The sequence below is a fragment of the Leishmania major genome, chromosome 35 (assembly GCF_000002725.2).
Source record: "Leishmania major strain Friedlin complete genome, chromosome 35".
Classification (NCBI taxonomy): Eukaryota; Euglenozoa; class Kinetoplastea; order Trypanosomatida; family Trypanosomatidae; genus Leishmania; species Leishmania major.
This window is the reverse complement of record NC_007284.2, coordinates 307,087-330,861: the sequence shown is the minus strand read 5'-3', so window position 1 is coordinate 330,861 and position 23,775 is coordinate 307,087. Positions and strand designations below refer to the sequence as shown.

Below are 23,775 nucleotides of genomic sequence, written 5' to 3'. Positions count from 1 at the left end.
TGTAGTCTAAAAAGTTGAGCGTTCACACGCGCGCAGGCGCCTGTGTATGTGTGTTTATGTGCAAACGGACGTCTCCACGGCATCCGTCCTCTACACGAGGTCCCCTTTCCCATCATTAAGCGCCCCCTCGGCGTCGGTGCGTTCCTACGGTGCGTCGTTGACGAACATGAGTTCTACGGCGCGCAGCTCAGGGTCATGTAGCTTCAACGCTGGCCGCACCGCAGCGGATCGAGCGGTGGCACTTCTGGTGTGCTTCGGCACAGCACCGTCTGCCGTGTCCTCAGCGGACGACGAGGCGGGCCGTCCCATCACCGCCGCGATAAGCTGGGCGCCCGTGACTCGCTTTTTTGTGCGTCGCTGCGCTGCAGCAGTAAGCGGATGCGCACCACTTGCCGCTCGTGCCGCGTCGTCCTCGCAAAAGGAGGCTTCCGTCTGCAGCAGCGATCCCAAAAGATCCAGCACGTACTGCACGTTTTGAATGTGGTAGCTGCCGTCGTCCAGGGAATCCTCCAGCTCCACTGCGTCTGTGCCGTCTGCCGCGTTCGCGCTATCCCCGGTCGACAAGCGGAGGCTGCGGCGAACCGCGCGCTGCAACGCCAGCGGCGTCTCCGGGACAGGCCCCATCTCCTCCGCCGTTACCGCGTCAACGTTGCGGTAGCGCTTGAGGAAGACGTGCACGTAGGCCTGCAGCTCCTCCGCCATGGCCAGCGAGAGGGCCGGCGCCATGGAGAGCGGACTCGGTGTCGACCCTGTCGGCGATACCAGTGGAGATGCTTCTCCGTGCGCGGACGTCTTCGTCGTGCGAGGTGCAGTGACCGTGGCTTCGCCGGTGGTGGTGTCTCCTACGATGGTGCCTGGCTTGGTGACGCACTCCTGCTCGACAGCATTGGGATCGGACGGCGCCGCGGCGTGAGAGGTGCGGAACGGGCCCCAGAGCGGCAGCGCCTTGCAAAGCTCGACTTCAGCCAGGTCAACCGCCTCGTCGGAAGCGGTGCTGACTTCGTCGCCGGTGCTGTCGCTGCGGCTGGGGGTGGCTGCCGTTGTTGCCTGGGGCTGGAGGTGCTGCTGTAGGCTTCGAAGCAGCGAGCCGCGGCGGGTGACGTTTCTCGAAGATGAGCAGCTTGCCGTGGGGCTGGTGGAGCGCATGCGAATCGGAGAGTTGCCGGTCCCACCTAGCGCACCACTACCGCCGACGCTCACTAGAAGACTCGCGTTGAGGGAGGGTAGGGCGGTGCTCTGCCCCGTGAACTCCGACATCGGGCTAGCCGCGTACCACACGCCGCCTGCCGCCAGTGACTTAATGGTTCCCGACTTCTCAGTCGGCATCACGGCATTCACGAGCAGCTTGCCGTCCCGTGCAGAGGACGTGGCGCCGCCGAGTCCCACCCCGGGACTGGCGGTGGGCGAAGTGAGACCTGAAGCCGCGGGGGACGGCGAAGGAGCGCGGGAAGGCGAAAAGGTCGCATACAAGGCAGGACCGCCGTACTGCACGGATGGTCGACGAGGCGGGGTGCTGCCGATGCCTGCAGCGTTGGGAGGGGACGCGGAAGGGGATGGAGGCGCCGCTGCTGCAGCAGCTGGAGTGGACGTTAGCGCCGCCGCCGTCAGCGACCGCGAGGGCGCCGCTTCGTCGGCCTCTGCCAGATCCATCTCCAAGGCTCGCGCTGCAGGCGGCACCTCAGCCCCTGATCTGTGCGGCTTCTTGTCCACGTGGAGAGGCGGCACTGGGGGCGGTGACTCGTAGGGGCGCGACGCCGAGGACGACGGCGGCGGTGCCGCGCCTATGTGGGTCAGCAGAGCCTTGCGAGTTGTGTACTCGTCGTTTCGCAGCACGAGCCGCTGATAGTTCTCCTCGCTAATGAGAGGGAAGAGCGGGTCAAGGAGGAGGAGCCGCGTGGCTGCGTCGATGGGAGTGGCTGTGGGACGCTGATTCGCTGCGGGAGCCGATGAAGGTGCTGCCGCTTGCATCTGCCCGTTACGAACCGCGGCAGGCTGTTGCTGCTCTTGCCGCACGAGCTCCAGCCGTACTCGCTCGGCGATTGTGTTGGGGGATTGAAGGCTACACATCGCCACCGTCACGGCTGTACGCCGCTGCTGGCGAGCAGCAGCTGTTGGGGCAGCGGGCGGAGCGCCAGACGCGAATGCACTAGAGTCCAAGGTGGGGCGGGCCGAGGTGGGGCCCGGAGTGGCGCCCACTCGCACGGGGGAGCCCGGTGGTGCTGGACGAGAAACGAAGGCAGAGTTGCCAGGCTTCTGGCGAATAGAAGAGGCGTGAAGGGGAGTGGTGCCGCTGCCAGCCGACTGCCTACGTGGCTGCGTTACGTCTGCCGCCGTCGACTGCTTAGGCGGCGCGGACTCGTCGCTGCTCGTGCCGCCGTGTACGTCGATGCTGTACACACGCTGTCGCGGTCGCTTTCCTGCAGATGAGAACGGCGGCGACACCGGAACCGTCTCGCCTACCTGCGGATCGAAGTGCATTGTCAGCACCGACGACGCTGAGGCTTCCAGAGCATTTGTGTCGCTTCCATCTTTCGGGCTCGGCATCGAGGTGACGACAGCAGCGGCGTTGTTCTCTTCCGTCACCGCGGACGCCGCCGGCGGTGCGGCAGACTGCATCAGGGCGCGCAGCATCTCTTCGCGCACCCACGTCAGCCTCGTGAGTTCCTCGTTGCCCGCGTAGTATGGCCTGTTGCTGACGCCGAACGTGGTTTTCATCCCCGGCGCTCCGGTGCTGCCGCGAGGGCTCGGCGTTGAGAACGTCCGCGGCGACGGCTTCGCAAAAAGCTTCAGAGACGGCGAGCGCCGCTGATCCATGATGTCCGACGCCACGGACGCGCCGCCAGGCAGCTGCTCGAGCAGGGGGCGTGCACTACCGCCGCTGAGGCGACCACCGCCCCTCATCATTGTGTTGGTGGAAGCCTCTGAAATGCGCGACGGCGTCGGGGAGGCGGAGCCGGCCGCGGTACCGGGGTTCGACGCTCGTCCGCCATCCACGTTTCCCCCGTTCTCGCCTGCTGGCATCGCCATTGTCTCCATGAGCGACCTTTGCCGGACCTCATTCTCCTGCCGGCAGCGCTGAAGGCGAGTTCCACTTCGCTTCACGGTGGAGCCAAATCGAGAGCCAGAACCACCAGACGCTACCGAGACGGCGCTGCCGGCACCCACTGACGCGGCCTTGGTGCTGCGCCACCCCGGCGTGGGTGTCTCGGGGTTCCGTAGCCGAAGCACCGTCTCCTGGGCACGACGCAGCTGCGTGTCCTTTATCGAGCTTCGCACGGTGCTCGCTTGCCGAGCCGCGCTTGCCGCGTCGCCGCTCATGCTAATACCGGACGGCGTGCGCGCAAAGCCAGAGTATGTCGTCGCTGCCGCCGTTGCTCGGTACAGAAGATTTTCGTCCCCGGGCTTAATGATGCTGCGTGCCCACTCCTCCGAGACGACAGGACCACGGGGGAGGGGGGTGGCGGTGCCCGCAGACACCGCGCTGCCAGCGTTCGTTGGCGTCTTGACAGCCGTCGGCCCGGCCGTGCGCGCTGTGTTCAGCGCCGTCGAGGGTGCACTCTCCGCGTCCAACATAGGCGCTGCGCTGCAGCTGACAGAGGGCCGCCGTGACGTCGCGGCACTCGGTGGCCGACTCGTGGCCGTCCCGGTACTTGCACGACGCATCACTTTCTTCTTGCCCATAACACTCAAGGACCGACCTCTTGACTTGAGGGATGCCTGTGCCACCGACGATGATGAAGTTCCCGGCGCCGCTGTGGAGTCCGTTGACGGATCTGCGGCGCTCTTCGACTGCCCGTTCGGCTTCGAGGCGACGGCCAGGAGTGCGCTTGCACACTGACGCGCAGCCGGTGCCTCTCTGGGGTCAGCCTCGACTGAAGCGGCCTCAGGGGCCGCCGTTGACGGAGTCGCTGCTGCAGCTGGTGCGCTGCTCGCGGCCTTGATAGCGTGGAAGGACGACGAGGATAGACGACGCGGACCGCTTGCTGGAAAGCTGCATCTGGCCTGAGGTTTTGCTGCCCAAGATCCAGCCGAAGCCAGTGGCACAGCAGTGCGATTAGTGTCGACGTCAGAGTGGTGAGTGGCGCGCTTGGCTGTTGGGAGCGACGGAGGGACCGTCGAAAGGGTAGGCAAATTTGCCTTGGGGCTGCCGTTCTGGGCTGCGGGTGAGGCCCCGGGTGGGCCTACGGTAGCAGATGGGGCAGTGACACTCGGGGTGTGGATGCCGAAACGCGCTCGGCGAACAGCGCCAGCTATCGTTGTGGCGGAGCTGCTGCCCAGAGATGGTGCTTTCTGCACCGCCGCTGCAGCGGCAGGACACGGCGGGGACGGCGCTGATTCACAAGCGGCAGGCGGCGGTGGCGCTGTGTGATTCACCGGGATGGCAGCGACCGCTCGAGGTCGTCCAGAGGCCGCCTTGGCGGTGGCTACCGGTACTTTGGCGTTGACGTGGGGTGCATGGGCATCGCCGCTGCTGGCCACCGCGGCCGCTTGCTGCGCACTGAAGGAGGTGTAGCTGATAGAGTTACGCGATTTGATGCCGCTTCTCTTCAGAGGTTGCGCGAAGCCCGCCGCCGCGGATGGCAGTGATGCCACGCTTCCTCCCTGTTCACTGCCATTTGTGCTGCTGCCCAGTAGTCCTGAGGTGCGCCGGCGAGGGGGATGCGTCGCCGTGCTAGACAGCTTTGTCGCTGAGCTTACCTTCTTTGCTGGCATTTTGCCCCACGCCCCCTTCCCACACCCTTCAAGAACGAACCGAGCGAGCCCACGAGCTGCTGAAACTGACAACCGTTGTGTGTGTGTGTGTGTGTGTGTGTGTGGTGGTGGTGGTGGGGAGGAAGACAGAGATGTACACGGTATAAGCTTGCTTCCTCTGCCTGGGCGAGTGACTCAGTCCGGAATAGGCACGGCGGCGGTGCTCTTGTGTGTGTATCTGCGCGTGGGTGCTAGGGGGAAGGAATCGAAGCCACGCCCACCGGCAGACACGCGGAGCGCAACACCAAACGATGAGAGCAAAGAGGAAAACAAGACGAACAGATACCGTGATCTATGGAAGAGAGCCACCACCACCACCACCACAACCACCCGCGCACCGACACACAGGGGCTAAAAAGCAGACAAATGGCTTGATGGGAGCGCTGCGCTGAGTCACCACCCCAAACCAACGACGAGGCTAATGATATTGTCACCGTATACGCGCAGAGAGCGCCACAGACACGTACTCAGCGGACGTGCACTCGTCACCTGCGCTATAAAGCTCGAGTTGCCCCTTTCTTGCGTCGATATCGCCCGTCCTTTCTCGTTTTGCTATTGCTCCGTGTTGCTGCCTACCGCGCTGTGCGGTGCAAACGTGCACCTGCAGCTGGTGTGCGGAGGAGGATACAGCGATGGTGACGCGGTGACGGAGCCCGCTTTAGGCCGTCTAATGATTCCCGTTCTGGCAATCACCGGTTCCTCCGAGAGAGTACCTGAAGAGAGAGAGAGGGAGGGAGGGAGGGAGGGGACGAATGGGCCAAACAACAACACAGTTGCACGTGATGCGTGGGTGCGTCAGGGGCGTGGGGCGTAGTGCGGGAAGGGGGTGGGGTGGTGGTGGGGGAGAGAAACAGACCAGCCCGTGAAGGCGCTTACTCTCGTGACCTCAACACCCACCCACCCCCTTTCGCGTTGTCTGGGGTGGCCCGCACACCTGCACGCATTGGGTACGCTGGGCTGAACGTCAAGGAAGCAGGAGTTCTTCTTCGGCAAGAGGGGTGGGGTGGGGGAACGGTCTTGTATGCGTTGTCGTTGATTGTTGGTTTGAAGCCGAGGAGCGCACCCGCCGTGCAGCCAAACGCGCCTTCTTGATATGCATTATGCGATTAGACGGTGTTAAACATCCACGAGAGAGACAGACAGAGAGGGAGGGGCAGTTGCCATTCTTCGAGTCCGCACCGAGCCCATACCAACTCTCCAACACCACCACCACCAAAAAAGGCGAAGCAGCACGGGCACAAATTCATACACCCAAAACCGAAGGGGGAAAAACAAAACAAGGGCGACACAGCGATGGCGCTGGGCGTGACATACGCCGCAGAATGGTCTGGTGGAGGCACGCGTTCCACAGTGCGCACTTCCTGAACCCGACCCCCTCTCCTCACCCCTTTCTGCACGCAGGCCTGTTTCTGCGTACTGCCCTTTCCTACTTGCTTGTTTGCCTGCTGGTGCGCGAGTAGGGAGAGCGAAGGGGGCGCGGAGCCGTGAGGTAGCGCGTCCGTCGACGAAGCGCTGTCGCCAACAAGCACGAAGAGCAGCACTGGGTGCGTTGATGCACCAATACGTGCGTCACTTTACCCCCTTTTCCCTTGTGGAAGAGGCACTAAGCGGGGCGGCGGGACTTCTGCATCGGCTGGCGTTCCTCCCGCTCCATCTGGCGACGGCTGCGCTTCAGCGCCTTCTTTGTGTTCTGCGTCACTTGCTGATCGCGGCGAGCCTCGTGGATGCTGGCAAGCTGTGTTTTGAGTGCTACGAGCACCTCATCCAAGGGCACACGACCAGTAGCCACGTCCGCTTCGTCTCCGTCGTCAGCTGCGGCCACCGCCGCTGCAGAGCGCGAGCGCTTCTTGCCTAGCCTTGCTTCATCGTCTTTCTTTGCCATCGATGCGTTCGCTCGAAGCGGCGCGGCCAGCTCGTGGCGGCGCTCCTCCAGCTGTTGCACCACAACCCCGGTCACCTGAAAGGCAATGAGCGAGATCTTCTCGGAGATCGACTTCGCCCGCAGTCCTAGCCCGAGCAACGGCACCACACACTCGCGCAGCAGCGCCGCTGGGCAGAGTTGGGTCTGCGTCAGCCACCGCACCTGTGCGTTGTGAACGCTGTATGCCGGGTTCGGCTCAGCGCCGTCACTGGCATTGACCGCTACCTCGTGCGGCAGCACCGACGCCCAGCCGCCAAACAGCTGCATTAGCGTGGTGCTACGTACCATGTAGTTCACAAGGCTTTCCTGCTGCACCACTGGAGAGGTGAGAGAGCAGATCTGATGCTGCAGCGATGTGTACACGGTGCGCACACGCTGCTGAACATCTCGATGGTAGCGGTGCCGGCCGGTCGCGGCGGCGCGTGTCAAAGCGAAGAGCGCCAGTTGGACCTGGGCTCGCAGCACGTAGATGGCGACCTTGAGCAGCTCGCTTCGAACGGGGTTGGCAATCGCGCGGTGGGCGTTGTACATCTCCATCGCCACATCGGATGCGCTCACAATACCTAAGAGACGCTTCAGGAGACTGGAGAAGGCTTGCAGGGTCTGCAAGGTTTTGGCGACGGCCGCCTTTGAGGGCGTGCTTGCCGCTTCCGTGACGAATAGGAGAGCGGCTACGTCGCCGCCGCCTTTGCTCGTCATGGCGTCGTCATCGGTTGTGCCACTGTCTGCCTGCTGGCACGCCGACTCCTGCCACGCGTCCTCTTGCAGGTAGTGGCAGTGGCGTTCGACGTAGGTGTAGAGGTAGTGTCGCAACAACCGCATCGCCACCGCACGCACCCACGGATGGGTGTGCAGAATGAGCACTTCCGTAATGCGGGGCAGAAGGCGTGGCGCCAGCAGCGGATACAGCTCGTGCGGCAGCGCCGTCAGCATCGTCTCGGCGGCGCGCAGGCTATAGAAGATGTACGCCCACCCTTTCATCTCCACCTTTTCACGCGACTTCGCGGAGAGCTGATGCAGCTGCTTGTTGCGGCACGCGGCAGCCAGTTGATCGAACATACATCCATCAAGCACAGCGTCGACTGACCATGCGCAACAGGCCTGGAAGGCAGCACGATTCTGCGCCTTGGCTGCTGCTGCGTCCTCGTCGCCGTCGTCGTCCTCACCGTTCTCGTCGGCGTCGAGCTCGTAGAACTCCGCCAGGGCAGGGACAATGGCGGCCCACGTTTGCACACCCATGCTGCGCGTCGCCCGCGGCTGCGCGGCGGCCATCCACGACGACAGGATAGGGACCAGCACATCGACGCCGGCGCAGCGGGCCAAGTGCTGGAGAACGGTGCCGCCCTGCCGGCGACACTCGACCCATTCACTGCCCGTCACCGTCGCCGCTAGCGGCACCAGAAGCACCGGCGCCTCCTCGCGCAGGATGACGGCGGGCAGTCGCAGAATGAGCGTGTCGAGCAGCTCCAGCAGCGCCGTGCGCCCCGTCAGCTCCGGGTAGTCGAGGTTGCGACAGTAGAGGTCGATGTGCGACTTAAACTTCTCCGGCGTCAGGCGGTACTCTAGGAGGAAGCGGACAAGGATGAGGATGCAACGGCGCCGAATGACGCGGTGCGCGCTCCAGTGCAGCAGCAGCTCTGTGATGATGTCGATCAAGTCGTATATTTCAGCGATGTGCACGTGCTTGCCGAGGACGGCGTAGAGGAGACTAAGGCAAACAGACATGTACTCGTTCCGCTCCATCAACTCGGCACGGACGAGCTTCACGAGCTGAACTGCGTTCGACTCCGAGATAACGCACTTTTGGTGAGCTACCATGGCCGCCGTGAGGCGGATGGCTCGCTGCTTGATAACGGAGCCGCGCTCAATAAAGCTGGTCACGGTCTCGAAGAGCTCCTTTTGCAGCCCGTTGACAGCGTCAAGCGGTGGTCGAAGGGAGACAAGTGCGAGCAGGCAATCGAGCGCGTTCGCGACGACCGCGTCGCTGCCTTCGCCCTGCAGGCACGTCAGAACGGCAGGGACGAGCGACTCGAGCAGGCCACGGTGCTCGCGCGTGAAGGTGACTGTGAGATCGCTTCCAGGGGCTAAGAGGGCCGCGGCCAGCTGCGCCTCGCCACGCGCCTGACGGGTAGCATTCTTCGCGTCCCCTTCTGCGACTGCCTGCGCCTCCGCAAACGTCCCCAGCCCGTCCACGTTCTCGCCACTCTCGACGGTGTCAGTGCCCGCTGCGCCGCCCTCTTCTTCCTCATCCTCCTCCGATCCGCGCTCTCTGTGAGCCTCCTGCGCTTCATCGACGTGGTCCTCCTCGTCTTCGACGCCCTCGTCGTCGCCTGATGTGGCACCGTCCTCCCCATCTGCCTCCCGCTCCTGCTGCCGCGCACGGTGGTGGCGCAGCATGTCCAGCTTCATGGCGGCCTTTGAGTAACGCTTCTCCTTACCGATCCCTAACACCTGCTTCAGCACACTGAGCAGAAACTTCAAGAGGAACTCGTCGAGGGTGTCGAGCACCACGGCCGTGACCGGGTCCTCGCGGTAGAAGTTCTTCGCCGCCTCCATCAGCTCCTTCCCGTACCGACCGCGGTACACCCGCAGCTTCTGCTTCTGCTGCGTGGCCAGGACGGTGTGCGCACTGAAGTCGACGTCGACGCGCTCCGGTACCGGGGCGACGAGGTAGTTCTGATCCAGCTGCTCCTTGCGGCTCTGGCGTTCTGCCGTGTGCAGAATGACGTGCGCGTTGCCGCGGATGCGCCGCGTGCCATTCTTTGCCTCGAACGCGACGATCTTCTCCTCGCGCGTGCGATTGTGCTGGTCGAGCAGGCGGCGCACCTGCTCAAACGACTTCTCGACCGACATGGTCGGGTTCGCCATGATGGAGCGCGCGACGCGCACGGCGAGCAGGCGCACCTTGTTCACGAAAATCAGATCCGCACTTCCGCCCTTGCTGATGGTCACGTACTTGCTCTTCATCTCCTTCACCAGCAATGCACGGGCTCTGGCGCTGCCATGCAGCTCTCCTGCGCTGAAGGCGGTGTCGGATGGCGGTGTGAGCACCCACGTGATGCGGTGAAGGAACGCCTGCATCACTGTCTCAGCGTCGCAGTGCTTGCCGAGAAAGGCGAAGCCCTGCAACGCCCGGTTGCGTTTCACTTCGACCATGGTGCTCATCACCTCCACCTGCTCTTTTTGCACACCCACCTCGCCAAGGTAGTCGTCCAGGAAGATGAGCAGCAGGTCTTCCAACACCTCTGTGAGGCAGTCCATGCCGTGCCGGTAGTCGAACCTGGCGTGCATGGCGGTGCCGAGCTCTTGCAGCAGCGCTTCCTCCGCGCGCTCGACGGCGGTGTCCTCGTCTACCTCCTCGGCCGGGGGTGTATCTGTTCCGCTCTTGCCATCCTTGTCTGCGGCTTTCTCTGTGCGCTGCCGGCGCGACGGAGGCGATGACGGGCTGTTGCGCCGGTGCTGTTTCTTCGCCCCCTCCAGGGCTTCCTGCACCGGATCTTGAGGAGCACTACGTGCGGGCGAGTCGGAGGCGGCGGCCACTGCAGCGGACGAGGAGGACTTGGACGGTTGCAGGAGCTTGCTGTTCGGCTCATAGAGCTGATACAGGAGCGTCACGAGTGTGTAGCCGAGCACGTGGAGCTGGTATCCGTGAACGAGATTGTCCTTCAGCTTTGCCACCACGAACTTCAGCTTGGACGGTCCCGTCTCCTGCAGCATCGCACCAAGGATTCGCCGCGCGCTCTCCCGATGCTTGTCATTCTTTGTGCGCAGCTTCTTGATGAGCTCGTCGAGCAGGTGGTCGACGTGCACGTGAAAGCGGTCCTCTGGGAAGTGCTTCACAATCTTTGTGATGGCCATCGCCACTGGCAGCTGCAGCAGCGCATTTTTCGCCTGCGCCGACGCTGCGTCTTCGCGCTCCTGCTCCTGACGCACGGCGGTAATGCTGTGCTGGTTGACGGCGCCGCGGCCACTGATTGCCTTGCTCGCTTTCTTGTCACCCAAGTAGCTGTACAGCTGCGGCAGCACGTCGACCTCGAGCACCCGCATTACCTTCGCGTGACGGTACTCACGCTGCTTCGCGGACAGCTCGGCGTGCACCGCATCGTCCACGTCGTTGACCTCGTCTTCCCCCACCTCCCCTTCATCGCCCACGTGGACCGCCGCACCTTCGGCGCTGGCCTCAGCAGGGTCGTCCAGAAAATGGAAGGTGCTGAGCACCTGAACCACGCCGCGCAGCATTGTCGCTCGCAAGTTGGCATTCGCATTCGCGTTCGAGAGGAAGAGCGACAGCACGCGGTAGTACGCCATCCACGGCAGACGCGCCGCAATGGAGCTCACTGTGAGCAGCACTGCGTCGCAGTAGCCACGCGCGCGACCCTCCGTCAGGTTGGCCTGGCTGCGCTTGCCCTCCGCAAAGTCCTTCACAGCGCTCAGCAGAAACGGCACAAAGACGCGTAACACGTCACGCACGTTCATATCTGGGGCGTGCTGCCGCAGCACCGCCAGGGCGTGTAGGCGGCACCTATGCTGCACGTGGCCGACGTTTGCGTAGAAGTTCTGCTCCGTATTGGGGGAGTACAGCAGAGCAAAGCTCGTGAACTCAGCGCTGAAGTGGCGCCCGAAGCCCTCAAAGGCCTGCATGTGCGCACAGCGAATGTGAACATCCTTGGCCACGACGCCGCGCCGCAGGGAGGCGAGAACCTCGTGGCGTAGCGTAGTCTCGAGCAGCTGTGTCCTGTACGCCAGCTGCTGCTCCGTGAGTGCTACATTGCCGCTGCTGCGCTGGCCTCCCAGGGAGGCGTAGCGCACCATCGCGTGTAGCAGAGGCAGCACGAGCGCGCGGATTGTCTGCTCGGGGTCTCGCAGGAAGAAGACGACGTTCGCGGCCAGAACCGCCATTGCTTCGGCCGCAAGCACCGGCGCGTGCTCCTTGTCGAGAGGCAGCTGCACGTCCTCGCCACCGTCGTACGCCCGCACCTTCCGCACTGCGCTGGTGCCGCTTCCGCCTTTGCCGCTGCTGTTGGCAGTACAACCGCGGTGAAGAGCGCCGTAGTTGCCGAAGTGAACGAAGAAATCGTGAAGAGAGTGCAGGGTGTGGTAGCGCAGCTCGAAATCGTACCGCTCAAACGTCTCGTCATTCTCAAAACTATTCAGGCAGGCGACCGCACGCGCCGCCGCGGCGAGCTGGCGACGGAACCACTCTACCCGTGGCGGGTCGGCCGACGGCGACGAGGTTGGCAGGGCGAGCTTTGTCACCGCCAACGACAGCATGGCGCAGAGGGTGTGCCGGGCGTGTGGATTGGCGACCAAGTTGAAGAGCCGCACCAACGGCTGCCAGTGCGCTCGGTAGTCGACCTCCGCCACCTGCTCCATCAGCGCCTGGGCGATGCTTGTCACCATTTGCGTTGTGGGCGCGTCCGTCATGCACACGGGGTGGGCGACCATCTTCAGTGCAAGCTCGAGCAGGCGGTTCATCATGCTCGCCAGCGAGGACGCCGACACCGACGTCGACGTCGCCGAGTCGACATGCAGGAATCGCGACAGCTGCGCAATGGTGCGCATCACCTCTCGCCACATGGACACACTGAGGGACATGATGGACGTTGGCCTTTCCCGGTCACGCGCACTTTGGCGGCCCTTGGACGAGGCCGTGCGGGTCTGCTTGCCGCTGCGTGACGGCTTTCGCTGCTCGGTGCGGGCAGCCACTGCCTCCCCCGACCCTCTTGACACTGCCGCGGTTACTGTTGTCATCGCTGCCGCCGCGGCTTCCTTTTCCTCTCGCGCGGCGCCCGAAGTGAGGAGGGTGTAGAGGGAGGTGAAGACGCGCACAATGTGCTTCTCCAGGAAGGAGTGCCGAAACGTCGCCTTCACCGGCAGACGACTGCTGCACACTCCGCCCTTCTTGTCCGCAACAACCGCCGGTACACCGGGGAGCTCGTGCACCGGCTCCTCTGCGCAGCTCAGCAGCTCCGAGACACAGCGGAGGCCTTCGTTGAGAGCCTGCGTCGAGGCACGGTGCACCGAGGCCGCATTGTGGTTCACGGCGAACACCTCCTCCAGCGTTCCGGCGGCAACGTCGGGGTAGGCGGAAAAGAGCGGAAGAAGAGCTGGGCTGCGGACCCACGCCGTCAAGAGGCGCAGCACCGGGGTAACAGAGCTCTTTGCCGCCACTGCCACCGCGCCGGGCCCGGCGCGGCTGACAAGCGCGCCACTGCCACCGTCCAGCGTGGTACCTTTCGAGTTTTCAAACAGCATGGTGAGATAGCGCGTGAACAGGGGGAGTGCTGCCGCGGTGGCGGCATGGCCCACTGCGCTGCTGCCCCCGCGGACGCTCGCGTCACTCCTGCCACGGAGCACATCCATGACGTCCTCAGGGAACTGCTCGAACAGCAGTGCCACAATCGTCATGGCGGCGCGGCGGACGTGGGCCAAAGACGTCGAGAGAGCGCTGGTGGCCAGTGACTTGTTCAGCAGCGCAGCCCACCGCCGCGCTCGCTCCTCCTGGGGCGTCGCTTCGTGGCTGGTGAGGCTCGCAAGCAGGTTTTCCACCGGCGCACGTAGCGACTGCTTGCACGCTACAAGGTAGGCTTGGAGAGCTACGTGCAGGCACGTTGACACGTAGACGGAGAAGCGTTGCCCCACAGCGTGCAGCATCGCCTCCAGGAGCCGCAGCGCTTTGCTGAGCTGCTTCAGGAAGCGCTCAAGGCGTCGGATACCGTGATGGCTGGAGCGTCGGCGCGGCTCCGAGACGGTGGCCGTGCCCACGGCACAGCCACTGGCGCCGCCTGCCTCATTCGCTAGCGACATGCCACACCCCCTGTACACAATGTCCTCCCACACGTTGGCGAGGAAGTCGTATGCGCTCGCGCCGTCAGCAGCCACTGACGCCAACGTCGTGGATGCCGGCATGGCGAAGGACAAGAGGCGATGCAGCAGCTGGTCAAACACCTCTGCGAGAGGGTCCTTTGCTGCAGCGCGGGGGCTGCTGCTGCTGTTGTTGTTGCTCACCGCCGCCGATGGGGTGAGATGATCGAGGTAGCTCATCAGCCGCCGACTCAGCACCGCCTGCTCCTTCAGTTTCTTCTTGGACACCGTTGTCAGCAGCTTCGGCAACGCGAGGGACAGAGCCGCCGAGACGTACGCGACAACGTCGTGCGCCGGCACGTCGCTCTCGACGTGGAAGGTGCTGAGGAAGGCGAACAGGTTCTTTATGCTGTCACAGTACGGGACGAGCTTTGCGTGGTACGCGTTAAACGGCTCCACGCGCAGGCGCTTGAGGTTGTCCACGGCGACGCGCTGCAGCCGCGGGTTCGCCTCGGAGAGGTACGATAGGAATATGCCCTGCAGCTCCGCACTTCGGGCGTCAATGTCACGCTGCACGGCCGCCGTTACATGCTTGCGCTGATGGGCCGTCAGCACCCCACTCGGCGCGGCGGCGCATGCCCGCATCGCGATCTCCAGTCGCTGGTCGAGCTTCCGCAGCTGCGAGCCGTCGACGCCGCTTGGATGGCGGTTGCGCTCCACCGCGACAAGTTCGAGCACGACATCCTCCACGAGGCGCACCTTGCGATCGATTGCGGAGCTCGACTTCACCATCGCCTCCATTATGGAAAGGAACGTCTGGGCAAGAGTGGAGCGGTCGGTGGAGGTGGCGTACAGGGCGGCAGTGGTGACGCTGGTGCCCTGCTGCTGCTTGCGGCTGGTCGCCGCCTTCACTGCGTCGACGGAGTTGCTCATGCAACGCTGCGACAGCATCCAATGCTGATCCCACTGCACCACCTCGTAATCTGTTTTGGTGCTGTTCAGCAGAGTCATCGCCGCAGTGCTGTACTGCGTGCTGGAGAAGACGCGGCTCACCAGCTCGCCCTTGACGTGGCGCTGCTGGTCGGTGAGGTGGATGCCGTAGAGGCACGGCAGCCGGGTCAGCTGCGCCTGGCACGATGCGGTGGCGGCCGCTACGTCGTCCGTATTGTCAGTGATCACGTGCTCATCACCACACAGGCGCACCGTCTCCGTCGATGAGGTCGCACCACCGGCGGCGACTACGTCACCCATGACCAGTGCTCTAGCGTGAACGCACACGACGGAGTTCCACACCACCGGCTCCAGCCGCCGGAGACGCTGCGGCTTGTGGTGCTGCGCCGCCGTGGGGAGGCTTGTGCTACTACTGCCACCTTTCCGGGTCTCTTCGTCTCCTTGCTCATCTCGCCCCGCCTCAGCGTTGCGGCCGTCGTCGTCGTCGTCGTCGAGGTTCTTGACGCTCATCAGACCCGTTTGCTCCTGTGCCACCAAGCTGCACAGCACCTTCGACGCGATCTCCCACGCGCCGGTGAACTTCATGTAGAGAAAACCAATCATTGTGCGCGCAATGAGTTGACGGTGGAAGGGCTGTGTGATGACGCCCGACTCCACTTGGTATGTCAGCAGTGATAGCTCCTGCTGCATGCCGTCAAGCTTGCCGGTGTGCGAGAGCGGGTTGAAGCTCGCGGCACTGAGCAGCGCGTCAATTAGGTCGAGCGGCACCGCTGGGGCACCGACGAGACGGTCTGCCATGTCCAGGGATGGGTGGCACACTAGGCGCAGCAGCCGCAGCGCCAGTAGGCGAAGGCCGGCAATCGGGGCGGCGAGACATTCGAGGAGCACATCCTGCACAAACGCTCTGTGAAGGACACTCGGCAGTGCCGCACGCAGGGTGCACAGGGCTGCTCGTGTGTGCGCAGGGAGCGACTCCGCTGCAAGAGCGGGCTTGCCACGCATCTGCGCGCACGCAGCGGCCCCCGTTCCCGAGTCATCCCCGTAGAGCTGACTGTTCGAGTCGAGACTGAACATCCGGAGCAAAGCGTGCAACAACACCTCTGCGCCATGCAGGAGCTGAACGCGCGTCTCATCCGACAAGGCGGTCGTTGCTGCGGCGAGCTCCGTGTCTTCGTCTACGGGGTTGTTGGTGCTGCTGCTTCCCGAAGTTTCACGGGGCGAGGTGGCCGCGCGAAGCTGCTGGAAGCCATGCACCAGCACCGCCACGGTGCGGCAAAGGTGACGCAGACCTTCCTGCTCATCGCCGCGTGTAGCGCTGTCGTCGTGCACACCGTTCTCGGAAGCGTGTTGACGCTTCTTCAGTGCCTTCTTCAACAGCTTCGTGCCACTGCGTGCGGAAGGCCCGGTGGTCAGCTGCACCAGCATGGCCGCCACCTCCGCGTACAAGGCATAGACGGCTGGGTCCAGCGCGGTGGCGCGAACCAGCGACGACGCCGCCGCCGCGGCCGTCCTCGCTGCCGGTCGAGACGGCTTTGCATCTTCCTGGTCTTGCGCCTCGATATTCTGCAAGAGGCTCAGGAGGGCCGCCTTGACGGGAGAGGTCGACGACGGCGTTGCCGCCAGCGCGCTTGATACCAGCAGCTGGATGAGCGGCAAGGCACAAGAGACGTAGGCGATTGCCTCCGACGCAGTCGAGGACGGCGCTGGGCGCTGCGTTGCCTTGTAGTACTGGAGGAGCTCCAGTGTCATGGACTCGAGTACGTCGCGCATCGATACTTCTCTGTCTGTTGCTGCAACTGCGCTGTTTCCTTTGGCGTTGTTCCACTTGGCTGCGGTGGACGGCATCGACTTGAGGCGCAGCAGCTGTTGCAGCGGGCTCACTGCCATGTGCTGCGTGTGGTCCTGCAGGAGTCGGCTCAGCAGCACCGCACGCCGGACGCTTGACTGGCGCAGCGCGGTGATCAGAGCATCGTCGAGCGAGGTCGACGGCGCGGCCGTATGCGTGACTGCACTACGCAGTTCGCGCACGTCGGCTGTGGCGCCCTGCCAGAGGGCCATCCCGATCGCGTGCAATAGGGTGAGAGCAAATGGGGTAAGGTAGGACGGGATGCGCAGGTGCTCGCTGCGGTGCTGCGCACGCTTCACGGCGTAGGCGCCCCCCGCTTCTGTCCCATCGGCGTCATCCTCTTCCTCCGACATGTAGGCGTCTTCGCGGGTGTCGTGCAGGCCAGCGGTGCTGCCAACACGATGTGCGCCACCTTCCCCTCCCGCGAGATCACGCGCGTCAGCCTCCTCAGCCATGCGGCGCTCTTGCTCGAGGGCGAAAGCGTAGTTCTTCTGCAGCACATCTTGTGCGAAGGCGAAGAGGATTTGCTGCGCCTGTTCACAGCGGTGACACTGCGCGACGTGCGGCGGCGCCTTCGTGGCCGCCTTGACGCACACCTGCACCGCTGCCTTGGCAACCGGCACAAACCACTGCTGCAGCTGTAGGAGATGCGACGATGCATCCGCGCCGGCGCCCGCGCTGGAGCCAAGGCAGGGAGATAGACAGAGAGGGGAGAGAAGACCGAGAGCGGCGGCCGCCACTTCGAGCAGATATGTCGCATCCGCTGCACCGTGCGTCCTTGCATCGCGGGTGCCCGAGGAGGCACTAGAAGGTGGGTGGCGAAGTGCCGCGAGCAGCTGCGCCGCGAGGCGCTGCAGTAGCGCTGACTCACGACTGTCAACCCACAACGCGAAGTTCACCGACCCCATCATGGCCGCAAGGAAATCAATGTAGTGTGGCCAAGACGGCGACAGGTAGGTCGAGTCGATGCTGAGCACGGCCGCTGCGAGGATGCGGTGGCTGGGGCGCATGGTGGCGCTCTTCACGGCGGAGGCGGCGAATGGAGACGGTGCCGTCTCCGCCGAAGCGCCGTCGTCGAGCTCGTCCTCTTCGGAAGAGTCTGGCTGAAGGAAGACAGACTGCTTCTTAGTTTCCCGCAGCACTGTCGCCGTGGCGTTTCCTAGTGCTAGGCTGCCGATGCTGCGCAGAAGGTGCTGGGCCCCCTGCACGTCACTTCCGCTAAGCACGGTTGCACCCTCCTCCCCTTCCTCGCCGTGATTTGGCAGGCCAAACACGACAGACCAGCGCGTGGAGTGAAGGTCGGCATACCGCCGCATCTTCTTGTGTTGCACTGCCGCATCCTCTTCGTCCTCCTCGCTGACGGCGTCGAGGAAGGGGACAAGCGGGTGTCGAAGCTGGTGCAGGAGCCGCACCACATCAACGGGCGAGCGCTCCTCGTCCCAGTCCCCGCTTTGCCGTGTCAGGAGCTGGAAGGCGTGCAAGAGGCGCACGTAGTGGGTTTCAAAGGAGGAGCTGAGGGAACCACGCACACCTCGAAACAGCTCCCCGATAAAGTAGGCTAGCCCATCCACGACTGGATGGTGCGGCAACGTCGTCCGCACAAAATCGAGCAGCTGCGCACCGTTCGCCCAGATTGAAGTGGACGGCGCCGCTTCAACAGAGTTCTGACTGTCGTTGCTCTCCTCTTCACCCACGCCGTCGTTGCCATCGCACTCACTGGCGCTGCCGCGACTACTCGTTCCGTCCCAGTCTCGTTCCACGGCTGCCGCTGCAGTTGCGGTCTCTTCGTAGCTGCGCAATACATCACCACAAGCCTCCTCCACCACCAGTGGCAGCAGAGGACGGCTCAGACGACACAAAAAGGCGAGCAGCTCCGCCGACAGCCGCCGCACGTACTCCTTTGTGTCGTGCAGCTGCGCAACGTATTGCCGAATCACACGACGAACGAGAGCGGCATGGGCTGGGTCGGCCCAGCACTCACGCAGCTCGCGACACCACGCTGCCTGCACGGCGAACACGAGTTGCAGCCGGGCCGTGTCAACGATCAGGTTCCCATAGTGGTCATACATGCCAGCTTGCACTGCCTGCTGAAAGATCTGAAAGTATGGCAGGAACTTGCTGCCCATGTCCCGCACGAACGCAATGGTCAGTCGTGCAAAGGCCTCGTACGCCTGCGTCGTCGATCCGTCTCCGTGCTGCCGCTGTACCGACGCGGGTTTCGTGGTTTCTTTGGTGCCTGCCGCCTCATCAGTGGTCGCGTCGACGCGGTGCGTTCTGCGGTCGATCAAGCAAGCCAGCAGTTTCTGCGCAAGCTGCCGGTGGTTCAGCTGAAAGAGCGAGTTCGTCTCGCACAATTCCAGCACTTCCCAGCGGAACCTCTTGAAGTCCTTCGAGGTGTGCGAAAGAAGCTGCTCATTAAGCTCAACATAAAAGGCAGGGCGACCTGCCGTCGAGCTGCCTTCCGCAGCGGTGGTACTCGAGGCTGCAAGACCGAGGCTGAGGTTGCCGAGGACCGTGTGCCCCAGCCCTAGACGCACATGCTCGACGGCATGTCGGAACACCTTTTGCCTTCCCACGAGGGTGTGACCCTTCTTCTTTGGCGGCATTCCCGATCACTCGCTCTCACCAGGTGCAGCGATGATGATGCGTTGCGTGTGTCTCCCTGGTTTTATCCGTTGCTATTAAGATTACTTGTTGTGTTATCGTATATATGCGTGTTTGTCGTCGTTTCCCCCCTTTTTTCTGTTTCTTCATCAAGGGGGCAGAGGGGAGAGAAGGTGCCGAATATGGGAGGGAGGCAGGGCACACACACACACACACACACACACCTACATACAGGGCGCTGCCGCAGTGCGCTAGACACCCGTCAGCTTGCTGCCGATGTGTATATGTAGATATATATATATATATATCTTTAGTTGGAACAGAGCATAAGGAGAACCCACACTTCCACGTGCCGGCAAGCGAGGGCAAGAGCAGAAAAACCCGTGGACAGAGGGACACAGCCATGCACAGATAGAGGTAGGAAAGAGGCGTGTCTAGTGAAAAGAGACGTGGGGAGAGGAGGGGACGCGCCCCACCAAAGAGCGACTCAACGTCATGCACCCACACAAGCCCGCATGCTCGCGCCGGGGTGGTCGGCGAAATGCAAACATCACGCATACACGTACACACCCCACGTGCCCGGTGCGTGCGTGAGCGAAGGGCGCGCCACCACGCTGGTTTTCTTGTCTTTACTTTGCGTACTTCTGTGCATCCTGTTGAGAGCCGATCCCTGAGCGCGGGCCGGGGCGCGTGCTCGTGAGCCGAGCAGGTGCCTGGCCCCTACGGAGTGTCGGCGTAGAGCAAGCTACGGTACACTCCAGCTCGCTGCGCTGGAAGAGGCGCAGCTCCTTCGACTTGCCGTTCGCCCTCTGCGCCGCACTCGCCCGTCGAGAGAGAAGCAGCATCAAGCCGCCTCCTTGCCTGTTCGCCGCTGCTCTGCGTTTCGCTTCTGATGATGGATGACGCGCGGACGTCGCCGGCATCCTCTTGCGTTTGCGACAGCGCCGAGATGTTGACGCTGCTGCCGGCGCTGCGGCGTCCTTGCGCGATGTTCTCCAGTAACCAGCTGGACGGGCGAGCCTCCTGCTGGTGTGACGCGCCTCCATACAAAGAGGCGCTGCCAGGAAGAGCCGGCGCCGCTACGACGGCGACGAGCGCTGCGAGACGATCGAGAAAAACCTTGAAGCGTCGCAAGTACGCCCGGGTGCGAGTGGTGCTGTGATCTCCTGGCGCCGGCGATGAAGAAGAGGGCGAGGTGCACGGCGTTTTCCCGCGCACATTCTTCTCTGCTACCAGCTGCGCGAAAACATCGCGTGCCACCGCCATGCTGTAGAGGAGGAAGAGTGTGTGCTGGGCACCGCAGGAGTGGACTGGGCTCGCTGCCGACGACGGCGGCGGCGATGGCTCGCGCTCGCAGTCCGCCACGTCTACATGAATCCACAAGCTGCCGGTGCCACTGGCGCGTCGATGCCGAAGGTGTGAAGTCAGCGCCTTTACCAAAGAGTCCGTGCCTGTCGCGCTGCGCCCTTCCACCAAGCTGTCGCCGTCTTCTAAGGCAACGGCGGTTGCCACGAGGGCCTCGAAGAGCGTCCACGAAAGCTCTACTGCTGCACCACCGGCCACCAGCAGCAGACGTCGCCAAGCTCGTTGAGGGTGGCCGTCCGTCGCTGACCAGTTGCCGATACCGTGTATGATGCCGCTGACACCCCCCCCATCTCTGCGTCGCTTGCGTGACGATGATGAGAGAGGCGCCACTACCGTTGGAGGCGCATCCTTTGCTTGCGGTGACTGCCACAACTCTGCACGGGTCCACTGATGATAGAGCATCTTACCCAGCTGCCGCGTGGCGCCGTCTGGCAGGAGAAAGAACACGTACGTATCTACGGCAGCGTGGGCCGCAGTCGTGTCAGCGCCCTTTTGAGTGTCGCGCGGTTGCGCGGTGGGGTGTAGGTGGGCCAAGAGAGCGCGCTGCGTTGTGGCCATCCACGAGGCCGGCAGTGGCTCTGCGAGTCGCTGTGGCTGCGAAGAAGCGCCAGACGCCGCCGTCAGCCTCTCCAGCGCGTTCTGGAATGCGTTCGGCCTCTGCCGTTCACGCTCCGAAGGTGATGATGTGCCGTCCACGACGGCGGTGTTCGTCTGCCACCCAGAGACGGCGTGCGCCGTCCAAGGCGAAGACGTCGGCGACGCGACCCACGTCATGTCCACGCATGGGACACCGAGCACGAGAGCTGTACAGGCGGTCGGGGTGAGCGTAGGGAGGAGACGCAAGCCTGATGAGTCGCTTCGGCACGCCTGCTGTGGGTAGTGCCCCACCACGCAGAGGATCGGCGGCGGTGGGTGCGGGGCACCGTTGCATGTCGAGTCAGCTGCTGACTCGCTGTCATCCTCTTCTGCTGCTACGTCTGCCTGCCAGCGAACGCGACCGTGCCGCAGGGCGACAAAACACGGAGGCAGTCGGGGATGTCGACGGACCAGTGCTGTGTGCAATTCCCAAACATCCTGCATGTGCACAAAGGTCAGCGCATCCTTCACGGTGTGACGGCTCACGCCTGAGAAAGCGGTTGCCGGGACCGGGTGTCGATGCTCGCAACCGACATCACTGTTGCCACGCCTTTCTTCCCGGGCAGCACACTCATCTTCACCCAACTCAGCAACCTGTACAGTGGAGTAGGGGCGTTGACTCGATCGTGCCCGGGTAGTGGGACAGCCTTCGTCACTGTCACTGCTGTCGTCGCTTTTCCTTTCTTCCACCCCGTCCCACACGACAGACCACCCGGATGTGGAGGAGGCGCGTGCACGCAGGATCGCATCGATGCTGCCGAGGGGCGCCGGCAGCCGCGTTGATGGCGGCGCCCATCCATCCGCCTCCTCCTTTCTCGTTGGAGACGTCGTCACCGGCCACGGCACGCCGCTTTTGTCCGATGGTGTAGGGACCGTGTCAAGTAAGAGGCGGTGGTGACGTTGGGCTGTGAAAAACAGAAACAAGGGCTGAGGAGCGGCCGCGGTGGATGTCGCGACTGCGGTGCTCTGCGCACCCTTCTCGTGCTGGTGGACAGGCGCCAAGTGAAGGTTAACCACCGCATCCACGTCCCTCTTTCCACCCTGCTGAGTATCCTCATCTTCTTTGGCATCTGTAGGCGAGTGCCCCAGCACCTCCTCTCGGGAGAGCGGCGTTGGGGCCAGCGCGTTGAGCGAGGCACCGCGCTGCCACGAGCTGGAGGAGACTATGTCTCGCGGCGCCTGCGTCGTTGCCGCGGGGAGCGCTGGAGCAGGGATGCCGCCTGGTGAGGGAATCAAATCGGCACTGAGCTGGAGAACCGCCGCCACTGCTGCCCCTGCCACGCCGCCGTCCTTTTCCTCAGCCTCGGCTGAGATGGGCGTCTCTTCCTCGATGGCTTCTACGCCCGCGCTGTGCGCCACGCATGCGATATCAGCGGCAGAGTCAGAGGTCTGATTCACAGTCGCCTGGGCGTCGGCAGTGACCGGGGCTGGAATGCTCGACACCCGTGATGCAATGTCGGCAGCAAACGTGATTTCCTTCCGCGGCCCTCTGGTGCTGCGGCGACGGCGCCGCTCCGCCTCCTCGTCCTGACTGCTCTGCCAGTCGTCAGCACCGGGTACTGACGAGCGAGGCGCGAAGGCGGCGGTGATGAGGTCAGCCGAATCGCTGGCAGGTTGCACATGCCACTGCATGTCGCCGTCGATTTCTCCTCCTGCCTCGTCACAGTTTTCAGACGCTGCCCGTGACTCCGTGATGGACACAGCGCTGTCCGATGTAGTTGCTGTGAGATGCCCAAGCGCTCCCTCCAGCCCTGGGTACGCCGAATGTAGAGAGTTGCAGAGATCTGCGAGCGGCTGCAGGGGAACGAGCATCCACTTGAAGGCAGGGCCAAGGCACAGCGGGCACATCTGATGCACCTTGCGCAACTTGCGCGGCTGGCGTGGCGGCTGTGCATCCGTAGAGCGTGCGGCCCGGGACTCTAGAGGGGCTGCGACTTGCACCTCATCGCAATCGTGTTGCCCATCTGCAGTCTCCTCGGTTGCTTGCGGGGCGCCTCCTGGAGTGGCTGCCGCTGTGCTGGCGCGCAACGATTTCGCGGATGTAGACACCACAGTCGCGGCAGCCCATCGCACCTCAGCGGCGCCGACCTCTTTCTCCAGCGTACACCACGGCCATTCTATCGTCCGCGGCGCACATCCATTCTCCAGGGCGGTGTTGATGCACTCGTAGCAGAAGCAGTGGCCGCAGGTTTCGATGGCGGCAGGCTGGTGTCGCAGTAGTCGACCGCAGAGGGCGCACGTTAGACTTAGCTTGAGAAGGACGCAGTCGTGCAAGGAGAGAGTGGCGGCGTTGGCAAGGGGCTGCGTCGTGTGTGGCATTGTCACAGGCAGCACGGCGCTCGACGTTGATGTGGCGGTTACAGGGGCCGCGGCGATGGCCTCTGCAGTGGCGCGCTGCTCCTCAGCTGCCACTTCGTCTAACGCGACGAAGAATTGTGTGAAGGAGAAGTTGACGAGGGACATTGGTGAGGGCCGGCGCGGCGGCGGGGTGTCGGTGGTCTGCTCATGATGCTGATCCGGCGGTCGCTGCGCAGGCGGTGAGGCTGCGAGCTGAGTCACCATGAAGGCGCTGTATGTATGTGTGTCTTGTGCGTTGTTATGGTGCCAGATGCACCCCACTTTCTCTATAAGTTCCTCAGCGATGGAGGCGTCTATGAATCGCCTACGGTGCTAAAAAGACGTTACGCGAGTGCACTGCGGGGCTGTGCAGCGGAATCATGTGTGCGTGTGTGTGTGTGCGCGCGCGCGCCTGTGTGCCGACTGCAGAGGGTGGGCGCGACAGAAGCGAACACAAGAGGGGAGGGGTCGGGGAAAAGGAAAGAGGGAGGAGAGCACCAGCTAGGTGGAGTAACATCCAAAGCGGAGGCGCTGGGACTCAGGGGGCGGGGGAAGCGTA

The 23,775-nt window shown here is 63.5% G+C and overlaps 3 protein-coding genes across 3 annotated transcripts; all 3 read right to left on the bottom strand.

Annotated features, from left to right (window-relative positions):
* Positions 1–144: 144 nt before the first annotated feature.
* Positions 145–4,713, bottom strand: LMJF_35_0680 (conserved hypothetical protein; the record flags this gene model as incomplete). The annotated part of the gene is made up of 1 exon (XM_003722415.1): positions 145–4,713. The coding sequence occupies one exon, from the start codon at positions 4,711–4,713 to the stop codon at positions 145–147; it is 4,569 nt and encodes a 1,522-aa protein (XP_003722463.1).
* A 1,642-nt stretch (positions 4,714–6,355) lies between these two features.
* Positions 6,356–18,880, bottom strand: LMJF_35_0670 (conserved hypothetical protein; the record flags this gene model as incomplete). The annotated part of the gene is made up of 1 exon (XM_003722414.1): positions 6,356–18,880. The coding sequence occupies one exon, from the start codon at positions 18,878–18,880 to the stop codon at positions 6,356–6,358; it is 12,525 nt and encodes a 4,174-aa protein (XP_003722462.1).
* A 718-nt stretch (positions 18,881–19,598) lies between these two features.
* LMJF_35_0660 (conserved RING finger protein) lies at positions 19,599–23,441 on the bottom strand (the record flags this gene model as incomplete). Its single annotated transcript, XM_003722413.1, has 1 exon — positions 19,599–23,441. One exon carries the CDS (start codon positions 23,439–23,441, stop codon positions 19,599–19,601), a length of 3,843 nt encoding a protein of 1,280 aa, XP_003722461.1.
* Between the last annotated feature and the right edge of the window lie 334 nt (positions 23,442–23,775).